Source organism: Electrophorus electricus, chromosome 13, assembly GCF_013358815.1.
Source record: "Electrophorus electricus isolate fEleEle1 chromosome 13, fEleEle1.pri, whole genome shotgun sequence".
Classification (NCBI taxonomy): Eukaryota; Metazoa; Chordata; class Actinopteri; order Gymnotiformes; family Gymnotidae; genus Electrophorus; species Electrophorus electricus.
This window is the reverse complement of record NC_049547.1, coordinates 17,048,149-17,062,633: the sequence shown is the minus strand read 5'-3', so window position 1 is coordinate 17,062,633 and position 14,485 is coordinate 17,048,149. Positions and strand designations below refer to the sequence as shown.

Here is a 14,485-nt window from a genome sequence, read left to right as displayed (position 1 = left end):
TCACTTTATTATAAAGACATTTCGAGTACCTACATACATTAGCTACACCTTTCTCACGAGTATATTTTTAGATGTATCCTACAGTTCATTTATATTTCAGTATCTGATTACAGGACTACTGCTCAATATTGATATTTTGGGGTGGCAAACCAATCTCAACTCAACACTATCACTGACAGGCAGTTAGTAGGCAGTTGATTCTTCCAGCACTATCATTGCTGGATAGTCTATAACTATACATCAGGGTGATTCTGGTTAGGGTATATAATCTGGAGGTTTGCTCTAGTCACCAGTAACTAGTTTAAAAAGGTTACATTCCATATCTACCTATTTTATATATAAAGTGAATGTATACATGTATAGCTTATATGTATTCAGGTTTTTAACTCCTTTATACTTTACATCAAATCTGTAGTTAGTGCCTTGTAGTCAAGATAGTAAATAAATTAAAATGTTACAGCTAATTATATTAAGGATTAGTGTATATTCTATTAAAAAACTAGATTAATAATTGAATTCTGTAATAATTATGAAATGTATTTATATAATAATTATGTAATAAGATTATGCAATGATAGCAATATTTAACCAATTAACATATATTCAGATTAGTGGTCTGTAATACTCAAATCAAACTTGATATACATTATAAATGGGGGAAAAAATATGATCTAAAGTGAAGTTCCACTTGAGCTAAACAGGATCAGCACCTTTTAAAAGTGTTGTTATCTAAAAGAAAAGTGAGCAATTCCAATGGGAAACAATTCTTACCATTTTGGAACTTAATAATAAATGTATTTATACAGCACTTTTCAAGGACCCAAAGATGATTAGTTAGTACATAAGAGAAAGCATTGATACAGATCATATACATTATACAGTACATTTACAAACAGCACATACAGAACATGGAAACAAGCAGATGAAAAGGAGTTTATGTTTAAGAAAGAGTCAAGGAGCAGATCTAGAAAAGCCATGATCACCTGTGCAGGCTGGAGGAAGATCTGTGAGTGTGAGTAGGTTTGTAAGGAAGATGATCAGTTATGAAGGCAAGAGGTTATTTAGAGCTTTGTAGGTGGGTATTTTGAACTGAATATGGTATTTTACAAGAAGCCAGTGAGGAAGTTGAATAGGTGTAATATGATGGTGAGCACATATGGGTGAGAAGGCAGGCAGCAGAGCTCTGAACTTAAATATCTGGCACACAGACTACATAGATATATATGACAAAAAGGAGAAACTAATCATTTATATCTTTATTTAAATTTGATCATTTATCAGTCAGCAGCAAGAGGTGTTTTATTGGTATGATGCTGGATTTAGTTCATTAACTCGAATGCTTAACATTTCACTATTGTTATTGAAGTGTGATCTGCTAGGTTCCTTCACTTTAACAGATGAGTAAACAGCAGTATAGACACAGCCACTGCTGTATGGGACCTCTACTCACATAGGTGGATAGGGGGTATGGAATAAGGTCTCCCAAATCATGGCAACTGACTGCAATTTACCAACTTTATACTGCTATTGATTTTTGGGCCATTCGTACCAGTCACAGGTTAAAGCTACTGTTGTACTAAATAACATTAACAGTGGTAAAAGTTTTAAACAAAGGTTTCTGTAAACCCACATGATATGGTTATAATTCAGAAACCAATCCATAATGAGTGGAGGGTGGTCAAGATGCTGGTAATATAAATAGTGACTATTTTGCATGTGCTTGGCACAATTTCAAAAATCAATAACAACAACAAAACTTTGCTTTGGACAACTGTCCTACTGGATGCAGCAGTTTTGACCATTGGCATCCCTAAAGCGCAGGCGCATCTTGGGCTTGTATTTTTCAAGGTACACAAGTTGTTTAGAGTTGAAGGCCCCACGCCTCTTCCTAAAAGGAGACAACACAAGATTACACATCTCAGTCAAAACACAGGAAAAGCAGATCTGGCTAACAATATTACTGCATCAGTCTCAGTTATGAGGTTATAGCATATGACTTACTGACGAATAAACTGAACTGCATCCTCATACATCATCCCACACTCAATTAAGGCTATGGCCACCAAGACAGGAGCTCTGCACACAAAAAAAGAATATTAATTATTTCAATAATAAACAAAAGACATCTAATAATTGCTATACATGAAAGTTTTGCTGTGCTTTGTAAACGCTGGACAGACCATGAACAAAGAGGAAACAAACCCCAAGCTACTCATGTTGATAACTTGCCCTCTTATATTTATTAGCAACTGGTCAATATCAGTACTTTCAAGTACTTACCGACCCAGTCCTGCAACACAATGCACTGCAATGCAACAACCAGGTTCATCTTTAAATTTGCATTTCAGTAAGTTCAACCAGTCATCAACAATTTGGTCAGGTGGTGAGCAGCCATCATCAAAAGGCCAATCCTTACAGAAAAATGAAAATGATTGGTTTATTTATTGTCTCCAAGAATAATACCTTTAAACATTATAAACCTCAGATTTATTAATCATCACTAAGTGACCTGTAACCTTTTTGACCCTTCAATACAAACATTCGTCCAAGTTTTCTTACCAAAACTTCAATCCCTTCCTTTTCCACTGGTGTCTTGTCATAGGTGGTTTCACAAACCCTAACCAGTGTCTGCACCCCGAAAGCTTTCAGTTCCTGAAAGGTACAGATAAACCTTTGAGCCACCCTTATCCAACCTGTACTGGAGTCATTTTTCATTAAATGACCCAAAGTGGTGCAGATCTACAATACCTCTGTAAACTTGCTCAGCTGTGAATTGGTGGGGTTGTGTGTAATCAGGAACCTCATGCACTCATAGGTGATTTCAACAGGCGCAGGGCGGTTCATCTTGACACGTGGAGGGAGGTTTTAAAAAAAAAAAAAAAAAAAAAAAAAAAAAAAAAAAAAAAAAATCTTCCAAGGTGTACTAAAAAATGTTATTTAAAAATCTATGGACTTAAGAAAATCTCAAATTTATACTTAAAAGGCAAATTCAATAAGGAAGGACTCACTATTAGTCTATTAAAAAGCTAATAAAAAAGGGACTACACTTCACTTATACTTATCAATTCTCTAGTTAACCCATTCAGGGGAAGAGTGACAAACTGTTGGTGCTCAAAAGGGGTGGTGATGAGAGACGGTTTTCTAGCACCTGAGTTGGCTCTAACGGACTCATACACTTGAACTTTGGGCAAATACAGCCTCTACCCCAAAGTTCAAAATGTAAGACAGCAAGGGTGCAGTGTAATCTTCATGTGGGAAGCCACCTTTTCATTTGTCCACAATGACCAGGTGCTGTGCCTGGCAGAAGTCTCCACTCACACTCACAAACGCCATAAATGTGCAGCCTACGTTTAAAAAGAGCAGAATAGACATGTTGATTAGGGACACGGAGACAGTACAACACAACCAGCAGAAGCAAAACGTCAAAGCTCACAGTTAACACTAGCTGATATTCAATACACTTTGAAGCTAGAATAAGCTTCAAGTAAAATCCAAGACATGACATATTAGGTAATCAAAGGGATTATGAAGAACCTCTAGCATCCCTGTAAGTAGAGCAGCTTTTTACTGAGAACTAGCTAGAACAGCTACTTACCCAGCGATCGAGCTACAGAAAGGATGTAAAGATGTTTAACTGAACTAAATGAACATTTTATGCTGCAAAGCTAGCTATTAGTTGCACTTACTTTCAGTGCTTGTAAAGAAAAGTCGAGAACTCCGCATTCTATCCTCACCATTCGTCACAGTCTCTACTTGGCATCTGACGAGAAAAGCAGGCGCCCTAGTTAGCTTGGCTACTTAGCTATATACCACATGAATAACGTAGCGTTAAGCTAGCTGGGTTCGCAATGAACCATACAGATGGACACAGACAACATATCTAGCTAGCTAACTGGGTTGTTAATTACAAATTCTAATATTTAAAAGAATACTGACGAAGTATAATACATTAGCTGGCTATGTTGGGGTTTTTTTCTGAACAAACTGCATTTAGGTATCTTATAACAGTATAATTGAGGTTTGAGCTGTCTAGCTAGCTAAAATCATCTGCTTTGTACCTTTGTTCACAACCTCGCCTCGTGTGGCTAGCTAAATTTAGTACAAGCAGCAAGATAACATATGGTGGCGAAAGCGAGAAAATTGTGGCTCAGAGGGTTAGTCAGCTAGCTAGGTAGGTAGGTACCGGTGGCATACTCAAGCAAATAATTTAACAGGTAAGGTTAGCTAGCCCAATTGGGTAGTTAGCTAGCTAGCTAACATGATTAAAACTGAATAATTAGCTAACTAATCAGTTCACTTACTGGCTATAGTTATCCAGTTACGCTAGCCTAGCCAACAGATAGCTAGTGCTGACTAAAGCTGTCATTGCACAGAATGTGAAATGATTAACGCTAACATTTTTTTATCTAGTGCTATTTCTTACCATGTCAATAAACTAGCTTGATAGATATACAGGCATTCGCTAATGTTGCTATAGCTAAATCAGCTAGGTTACAATGGTTAACCGTAGCTACTAACGTTTAGCGAACTAGCTAGCTAGCAAGGTAATCAGCGCTTTCCCATTTGTACTTTTTGGCAGCTAGGCTCATTGCACCAGACGACTACTAGTATTAATCCGATGTTCTCTGCCGTTAAGATCCGATAATGCCGTTAAAATTTAAAACGGCAAGCTACTTACAAAGAGTAGACGGCACATCAGAATACCGAGCCTGTCCAGTGGTCTGTGGTTTGTAATGACGACGGTATCCGGCGTTACGTGGGTAGCCAGCTGCTCCGTTGCTACGTTGTTGGGCGTGATCAGCGCTCGCTCCTTCGTCATCGATTCTCGGTAAGCAAGACCGAGGTTACTAGGGCAGCAGTTCTACGTCGGGAGACTGTGCCACATCAGGAGCTATCATAGGTCGTCCTTGTTAAAATATTGATGGTAAATAATAAATCAAAACCACCTTTGTTGTAATTTATATATAAATATAGTCTGCTGTTTACCGTTTTACTATCACATTCATTCGTGGAAAGATTAATAGCCTGCATTTTTAAAGTAAATTATCTGCTAATTACAGTGAATGCCAAGAAGCAATGGTTAAAAGATCATATGCACGTAAGCAGACAAAAATTAAGGCAGAAGGCAGAGGCAGAACTTTGGAATCAGTATTAGTTACAACAACGTTATAATTACAACAGTTATAGTATACAGCTCAAACAATGGCTCCATCTACCGGAACTATGGAGTTCACTTTATTGGTTAACAAAATAGTAAGAAAACTGTAAGAAAAAAAAGTGCATCACAAATTTAAATAAATAAATAAAAACTATGTCATGTGTGCATTTATCTGTAGAAATGCCCATACAGATCAGTGTGAGAGGTGGAGATTTTTCTGAGGGTTTAATGTTCACGTAAATGTGAGTGTCGTCAGTATAACAGTGAAATTTAAGGTCGTGGTGATGTATGATGTCACCAAGGGGCAAAATAGAGGATAAAAAGCAAGGGGCCAAGAACAGATCCTTGGAGTGACACTAAGTTTCAGAGCAGGCGAGTCGTAACCGGTTGTGAGCTACAGATTGATAATGTGACACTTGGGGTATAGATATCAGGGAAATGACGCTTTAAATGAGAGGTGGGTGCAGTATTGAGCTGTGATTTAGAATTAGGTACTATCTCGACGATAAAGTTAGCATCAACAGAAGATAGGTCAGAGAAAGTGTGAACAGGAAAGGGGACAGTAGAAAGAAGGCAATCAGAAGTAATCTTAGAGAGATCAAGGTGAATGGCTCTTACCTTATTTTGAAGAAAGAAAAAGACAAAAGCACTGCATGCAGAATGAAAGAATTTATTAATGATGGAAAAAAACACTTGGAATTATGAACTGTGCTGTTTAATATGTTAGAAAAATAAGAGGAACGGGCAGCCTTATGTTTAACTAAATGTTCGGAGTATGCAAGGGGATGCACATGTAATCCAATTTTCTTATATAAACGTTCAATGCATTTACATAAGGCGTTTATATAATGAGCCCTTCATGTCTACACAGGTAACGTGTCGTCTTCCAACTATTGTTTCTACAATAGTCCAGAATGAAGAAATGTAACACTGGCTATAGAGAGCGCTTTTTGCATGTCATTGAAGCGGCAGCATCACTCTACAGCTGGTGAAAGGCATTGCCAATAAAAGTGTAGTGTATTAAAACGGCTTTGTAATGTTACCAGTTAGTCTATCAAGTAATTGACTCTGCAAACAGGAGAGCAAATGATCCCGCTAATGCTGTCTCACAATCAGTAAACACAGAGAATCAAACAGCTTTTTACCATTACTTCGCTAATATTACCTAGTATTAGCATGCAAAGCAGGTATCTACTGTCAGCAATAAAACGCTCCCACAAAGGGGAACAAGTAACAATAATACACTTTATTTTACACGGCAGTTAACACTTATGATTTTACTGACTAAATAACTAAATACAATTTCTAAATATCTAAAGTAACCCCATCACTTGACGTATTATGGCTACTCGCGGTTGTAGATTATATCATTTTGGAAGGATCTTGGCACCTGACAGCCACAATAGGTTCTACTATATGTCTGGCAAGGGAGGGGTAAGGGAAGGTGCATTCCGTTGGTTGCAATTTGCAACCTTACCACGAGGTGTCACTAAATCTTGCAAACTGCTCCTTTAATATGCAAATATATCTTCGTTAGCCCAAATTGGCCAAGAACATGCCCATCCATTATGTTTGCATAGTTTCGGTTTTTAAATCAGTATGCAACAGCAGTGTATACAGCAGGGCTATATCAAATCCCATAGTTGGTAAGCAAAACATCTATAACCTTTTTTAAACAAAATATTATAGTCATTACATATAATTAGTGTAATTCTCTATACCTTTTTCAGCTTGAGTAACACAAGTACTTTATCTGATCATTCAAAAAATTGAAGTATGTCCTCTGCTTAATCAGTCTTTCAGTAATCTTTCCAAAACCAGGTAGAAATAGGCCCATTTTGTACTAGCTCTTATGTATGTGTGTGTGTGTGTGTGTGTGTGTGTGTGTGTGTGTGTGTGTGTGTGTGTGTGAGCGCATGTGTGTGTGTGCAATTATTACATTTTTCCAAACTGTTTTTACTACACTCTATTACAGCAAACATATAACGCTGCAGCCATTGTTGTATACAGACAATTCTGTACTGAAATAATTTGCCTCTATCCTTTTATCCTTTAATTATGTATCTTGTTTATTAGTTTGTTTGTTTTAGCCATTACATTGCTTTAGTTTCAGTACATTTTATAAACAAGGCATCACAATCAATGAATCAAAGTTCTGTGCAGGGCACTGATGTTTATCAGTTTCCATTACTCAATAGTTAAAACAACCACAACCATACAATCTTTTTTAAAACGAAATTGTAGCACTTCTAATCATGTTGATAACAATTTTTAATATAACTTGAGTAGTATATCAACTGTTTTTGCTTAATTAATTGATTAAATAAAATATTTTTTTATTTGCATATATGTCACCATGCATATAGCTTAGGGCATTGGGGTGCTCTGCTGACTACTACAGGAGCTGGTCTCAGGGCAATGGAGAGGCAGTGACACATATGTTAGTTTTTTTCCTCACATTCTAGACTGCATTATCCTCTGTAACATAACTTATGAATGCACAGGACCTGCTTTCTCAGTTCCTCAGATGCACAAGATGACATCAGAGCCTGTCATATGCTGCTCCACCTGGACCTGTTCTGCCACTTTTCTTGTTTTGTGTTTTTTTTAAGGTGTGACATTCATAGTCAGTATTATATCAGGTTTAACTGCATTTCTCAGTGGATTTTGTCTCTGTGCAGCTGTAGTGTGAGTATTGTGCTTGGTTTATTACATGGTAAGCTTCTTTTTTTGTTGCAATACCAGGAAGAATGTGACTTTTGGATGAGTTGGAGTAAGTGTTTGATGTGTCTGGGGTTTTTTTTTACAGGTCCTGGGAATTTGTGTATCGGGCCCTTTGTTGGGGTTGTCAAAGTAGTTTATTTTTAGTTTGGAAAATAGTTAAGCCAGTAATAATAGTATGATTAGTAAATGTGATAGATATAGAAAACATACTGTTATAGTCACTAATAACTTCATATGTTCTTTGGACAGTGAAGATGTTAGACATATTAAAGCATAAATAATCTGTAATTGTTCTTTCGTTTGTGTTAAGAATTGCTGATTAATTGAAGAACTTCAGAAATGGTGTCCTGTAACAATTCAGCCTCCAAATAAATCTGTAATTAGTGAATGGGATCTGGCATCAGCCAGAAATATCATGATCAGAAATATCATATCATGATCCAGAAAAGTGTTTATAAGCAAAATATGAACAGTTAATTAAGTCTGATTTAAAATTAAAACTTGCCAATGTGACTTATATTGAGCAAGGATTTAAAAAGAGATGTGTGATGAAGAAATGTTGGTCTTTTTTTTGTTTGTTTTAATCTACAATACATGAACATATGTTCAACGCTGTACGTTACTAAATCACGTAGGTATTTTAACTTTAATCCAGGGTCATTGGTAGGCTACCTGTGCTGGGGTACAGTCCAACCTCTTTGTCTGGGGGTCAGTTATAGGGGCAGAGTTGTGCTTTTTCTTTTTTAAAGGCTCCTTCTGCCTGTTCTGTTGCTACTGTCTGTTTTACTCTTTAACTCTTGCTGCTGCTACCTGTTCTCCATCTGCTTTCACTTTCTCTGTGTGTTCTTCTTCTTTTCTTACTCCTGATCTCTGCACTCTCACTTCTGTCATGAGAAAAAGTTAGTTTTTTGGAAGAATTTACATTTCATTTTTACAATATTGACACGTACATGTGAAATCATTCCTTTGAGTCATTAAACTACATGTTACTTATTTTTTTGTTTTTACATCGTTTCATGCTAGCTAACTACATAACACAAGCTTGCGAAATGAACAAGTTACAGGTTACATTTCTCACTTTACAAGTGAGAAATTGTGTTGTCTAGCTAGCAGGGCACCCATTGCTAATGCATATTAGACTACTAAGTAGCTTTAGTGGTCTAATGTGTTTTTTGTGGGTTAGTTGGTTATATGTGGCTAGCCTTAAAATGTACGCATTATCATGATCTGTTTCATTGCCATCTTCTGCATGGTTCATTTGCTTTTAGATACTAAATACTGTGTAGGACAATTTCTAGTGCTAGCTCTATATAGTGAACAGAGAAATGGAAAGAAACTGGTTATGACTGAAAGTGTTAGCCACTTAAATGCTTGGAAGAATGCTGGGACATTATGGGAAATCTAATACCTATAGAACCCATATAGTGGTGATGTTTCTGCCATGGAGTTCAGCTCAACAATCCAGGTTAAAACGTAAAAGGAAAGCCTTCATATTCACTTTTTATCATCCTGACTATAGTGGGGAAAGGAAACATTTTGATGGGGCAGGTGCACCATTAAATTGGGACTTGTAACTCACCTGCTTTAATCTAATACAAACTCTTCAGTAACTAATTAAAAAGATAATCACTACCACAGAAATTTAAATAGCTAAAGCCCATTAGAGTTTATATTTAAATTTAGATGTGCAAATTCATGACACTAATTGCCAGGAGACTGTCTGACCCAAACTATGACGTCCTGTTTTTCTGACTATAGACACTATTCCTAGTGTTTTTGCAGGAGGTCGGCGCAAGCTCGTATGTGTTTGTAAATAACTGAGTACATATGGTGCCTGTTTATTTGTGTTTTAGAGAACTGGCTCTGACTGAGGATGAATTGGATAGGACTTCAGAACCTTCTCAGTGGGGTAAATAATTACTCTACGATGTTTGGCCGCATGTGGCTGTCCATGGTGTTCATCTTCAGGTTGCTGGTGTTCGTTGTGGCAGTGCAGTATGCGTGGAATGACGAGAACAAAGGTCTGGAATGCAACACCCACCAGGTGGGCTGTTCTACCGTCTGCTACGACAGCATCTTCCCTATCTCCCACACCCGCCTGTGGGCGCTGCAGCTAATTTTTGTCACCTGTCCGTCTCTCATGGTAGTGGCTCATGTCAAATACAGAGAGGGAAAGGACAAAAAAAATGGTTCACACCAGTATCCCAACCCAGGGAAGAAGAAAGGTGGACTATGGTGGACCTACTTGATCAGCCTCTTCTTCAAAGCCGGATTTGACGCAACATTCCTTTATATTCTCTACTATGTTTATAAGGGGTTTACCTTGCCTCATCTCACCAAGTGTTCTCTGGAACCGTGTCCCAATATAGTGGACTGCTTCATCTCGAGGCCTACTGAGAAGAACATCTTCACGTGGTTCATGGTGGTCACCTCCGCTCTCTGTATCCTCATGTGTGTTTTTGAAATGACCTACCTTATTGGGAAACGGCTATGTAGAGAGTTCATGAGCCACCACAACAACGAGAGGTATGACATGACTAACCAACAAACTCTTATGTCAAAGCATAAGACAGCAGATACTTCCCTGCCTGGTAAACAAAGCATGCAAATAGAGACATATGTAAAAACTACATGAATTTCACTGGCAGCATTTCCAAATGTCATAATACAAAATATTCCCAACAATCCTGACATATGGCATTGTATTTGCTATGCCAAGGTGTTCACTACAGAGACGACTGCTCTTGTAGAGTTTAAATTCCCCAGTCTGATGCCATTGTATAGATTTTGCATGATATGCTTCTTTAAAGCTAAAATAGATTAGGTCAGTTATGGTTATGATGCTTTCACATTTAAACATATTTATGACCTATTTCGGTGTTATAGCCCATAATCTTGTAAATAAGTTGGCAGCCTTTATTGTATTCTGAGTGCATAATGTTCTAAATATTTAAGCATTTAATCCTTACTAAACACTGCATTAAATACTTAATACTATTATACTTAATAATTACTTAATGCGTGCTAGAGCAGATGAGAGTGGAAATGTTTAGGGATGCCTGTTGCTTGAAGCATTTCTATAGCACTTTGGTCAACAACTGTTGTTTTAAATGTGTTTTATAACTAAAATGTATTTACTTACTAATTACTTTCCAAAGGAAGTAAAACCAGGGGCAAGATACAGGTGTATGTTTAAAAAGCAGTACAGACGTCTTTGTAAATAAGGCATTTTTGCACGATGCCAATCAGCCAGGGCCATTTAAAATATTTGTTCATATTAAATTCAATGCACTTTGCAATAAAATGTTAATTTATATGCAGCATTTTAGTGCTTTGTGTTACATTTTTAAAATCAGAATGTAAATAGCTCGTCTTCTGTAAACAGGTCAAAGCATACACAGTGTGCTCACAGACATCCTTCACCATCGGATCCCTTTGCATAGCTCTCCTTGTGCACACTCTCCAGTTCTAGTGTTCCTACACACTTTTCAATTCATTCTTTTCTCCTTCAGTCCAGCTTTTCAGCAGCCTACACTGCCTCTTGGTTAGAACACATTTAAAAATAAAGCCCTCTAGCGTGTCACTGGCCCTGGTATGCCTTCATTTACATGTTACATAAGCACAATCCCCCGATTTTTTGCCTTCTTTGACCTGTGATTACCTCCATCCTATCCTTTTTACCCAAGCAGAAAATGAAGGGTTGAAAATCATGCACACATCCTGTGTCTGTAAGAAGTATTTGGCTATATCTCTACCTGCATGTTCTCTTTATTTAAAGAAATGTTATTTCACTCAAAACTAGATGTAATGCCAGGCACAATTTATCAGAGCCTTAATAATCGCCTCATTGGAACTGCGTAACCTGATGAGGTGCAGGTAGGAAAAGAGGAACTATGAAGCTTGCCAAATCAATATATCTCACTGACCTGAGAGCTCACAGCAAACATCACACTCACTGATTCACCCACACAGCTGAGCCCCTCCCACATGTGTGCCCTTGCTTCGACTCATACACACAAACGCAGTACACCCTCCCACACACATACCAGCATACAGCCTACATTTTCAGTTCTTTCATTTTCTGCACTCCATTCCTCACTCTGCAGCCAGAAACAATTATGCGGCTAACCAGGATTTCTTAAAAGTTTGACCGCACACTGAAGTTTGTATCAAGGACAACTACAGAATTCTTTACTGAAAGCCAAAATAAATCAAGGATGGACCCTGAAATTCATAGTCATGTTGCTGAGAACATGGTGGCGAACAGATGGAGAATACCATACTGAGCACAATGTGGGTCACTGAGAAACAACGCAGAGTGTCACCAAACCCTTGTAGCACAGACATGAGAACACGGTGGCACACTATATGGCCCAGTTGTGTTATGCTGGCACACAATGCATTAAAATTTGGCCTCATTAATATTGAACTAATTAATTTGGCCTAAAATAGCCCTCTCTGGCCCCACTGTATCGCCACAAGTCAGCTTCTCATGCCCTCCCCTCATACAATACACATGAGAAATCATACATTACTAGGCCATGAGACAGATGGAGAAAGAAACAGAAAATTGAAGATGAGGATATGTAAGGAAAATGAACATTTTCTGAACACAGGATAATGTTGTATTTTTAGCAGAATAATAAAAAAGACAAAAAAGCCAGATATATCCCTGGTATTTCACATATGCTTTATTGACAGCTCATACAGTACAATAATGCATTTCTATTGCCTTGTTAATATGCTTACAGATAAAATGTCACGCTGTAAACATTTGTGATTTTTGAACTGTGTTAACTGAATTCAGCAAATAAATATTGAACAGCACTGAGTACTGTAAACCATCTGTACTGTACACAGTTTTAGTGATCAATAATCTTCATTGACGTATTCACCAACAAATTCCATGTGTTTTCATTATTCTGAAATCAGCCTAAAAACATAAAGCGCTAATTATTGTCCTGCAGAATATACAGTGTATAGCAAATATAGTATTTTATTTAACATGACATACTATTGCGCCGTAGGTTTTAGTTATGAACAATTTTAGTGTTCTCTGATGAAAACCCTTTATTAAAATTCACAATCACAACAACCTGTTAATAGCCCATTTTGGCAGTTTATCATAATCAACATAAGCAACAAATAAAGTCATCAAAAAAAACAAACAAAAAAAAACAAAAACAAAAAAAAAACAACCCCAACCTAAGAAATCACAATTACATAGGACTGAAATGCTTAAATACTGCTTAAATAAGAGACCTATAATGTGCAAGAATGGAAATAGGTTTTGCAACACACCATATTCCTGAAAATCACCTCTATCAAAATGTATGAGAATTTCTTTGATGTGTTTGTCTCAATTTGATCGAAACATCTTAGTTTCCTAAATAAGAATACAAATAATGTTTCTAAAATGTATTACAGCATGTTTTGCCACTACCAGAATAGTTATTAGGATACAGCCTTCACCTCTGTGTGTGGCTCTCCCCCCTGTGTTTGCTGTGAAGACACCTCAGCTCTCTCCTGGACAACAATAGCAGCCACCTCCCCACACTGGCAAGAAATTTGCTCTGCTTGGTCGCCATGGCATTCTCTGCCTGTTTCTGATTGGTCTTCATTGAATAGTCTTTGAAGGACATCCTGTTCTAGCTCCACCCAGTGGTCCCATGCATGTTTAGCTGGCACTGGCTCAGGGTCAGAATCAGAAAGGTCCGAGTCCCAGTCACTGTCTCCAACTGTAGAGGCCAGAACGAAGTCTGCCCTGGAACCACTGTCCTCAGAATCTGAATCTTTTGAGTCACCATACACAGAATGGCCTTCTGCAACCAGCAGGTGACAATCAGGGGCAGCCAGGTACACAAAGCTATCAGTGGACAGAAAGTCACACTCATCAGGATAAGGGCAGGGTTTTGCTAAGGGAGCTGGGGGTGAGGGGTCTTCTTGTGCTGGACTAGATGCCTTTTCCTTGGGAGGAGGGGGCATAACTGAAACTGCCAGGTAGACAAAACTGTCTGTTGCAACAAAAGGATCCACATCAGTGATGTCCAATAAAGTCCCCTTGACATTGTGTTTTGAGGGAGACAGGGGCAAAGGCACATCAATTTTTGATGTGTTCACAGTGTTATGAATCTCTTGGTCTAGAAATTCATTATCCAAGGATTTTGAGCCCTCTTGCATGACTGTGCCTTTGGTTTTCTTTTTTTTTGTATGAATTTCTTGGCTTCGATCCTTGCTCTCAGCTCTCAACAAAGGTGGCTGCTTCTTATCCAAAGTTGAATGCTTGGAGTCATTTATTTCTGGTGGGCTTGTCACAGTCACTGTGCAAATCCCTTGTTCATTTGCTCCTACGTTAGGTAAAGCAACACGTCCCAAGTCTAACTCAAGCATAGATCTGTCACCATCAGAGGTAATGTCCTCTTTACTGGTCTGGCTGGGATTTGACATGTAAACACCACTGGAGTCTGAATCCAAAGTCAGATTAGAATCTGGTGATCCAGTTTGCCCATATTTATTCCCTAGCTCAGTCTCAGCTGTATCAAAACTCAAGATGGTGGGAATCATAGGTTTATCAAGATTTTGTCTTGTTGGCTGTGTAATAAC

The 14,485-nt window shown here is 37.9% G+C and overlaps 2 protein-coding genes across 2 annotated transcripts; one reads left to right on the top strand and one right to left on the bottom strand.

Moving 5' to 3' along the window:
* Nucleotides 1-773: 773 nt before the first annotated feature.
* On the bottom strand, nucleotides 774-4,772 carry ptp4a2a (protein tyrosine phosphatase 4A2a). Its single transcript, XM_026999940.2, has 7 exons — nucleotides 4,679-4,772; nucleotides 3,687-3,760; nucleotides 2,749-3,344; nucleotides 2,560-2,652; nucleotides 2,281-2,411; nucleotides 2,002-2,076; nucleotides 774-1,888 (listed from the first exon to the last, which is right to left on the bottom strand). The coding sequence occupies exons 3-7, from the start codon at nucleotides 2,842-2,844 to the stop codon at nucleotides 1,777-1,779; spliced, it is 507 nt and encodes a 168-aa protein (XP_026855741.1). The 5' UTR covers nucleotides 2,845-3,344; nucleotides 3,687-3,760; nucleotides 4,679-4,772; the 3' UTR covers nucleotides 774-1,776.
* Nucleotides 4,773-9,755: 4,983 nt separating this feature from the next.
* Nucleotides 9,756-10,517, top strand: cx28.6 (connexin 28.6). The gene has a single exon (XM_026999887.2). The coding sequence runs from the start codon at nucleotides 9,756-9,758 to the stop codon at nucleotides 10,515-10,517; it is 762 nt and encodes a 253-aa protein (XP_026855688.2).
* Nucleotides 10,518-14,485: the final 3,968 nt, after the last annotated feature.

Bases quoted from the DNA above. Each gene is read 5' to 3' on its own strand.
- ptp4a2a (XM_026999940.2), bottom strand. From the start codon at position 2,844: ATGAACCGCCCTGCGCCTGTTGAAATCACCTATGAGTGCATGAGGTTC. The intron at 2,653-2,748 runs GTATTGTAGATC...TGTACCTTTCAG, and splicing joins AGCTGAGCAAGTTTACAGAG to GAACTGAAAGCTTTCGGGGT. The intron at 2,412-2,559 runs GTAAGAAAACTT...TTTTTCTGTAAG, and splicing joins AGGAAGGGATTGAAGTTTTG to GATTGGCCTTTTGATGATGG.
- cx28.6 (XM_026999887.2), top strand. From the start codon at position 9,756: ATGAATTGGATAGGACTTCAGAACCTTCTCAGTGGGGTAAATAATTAC.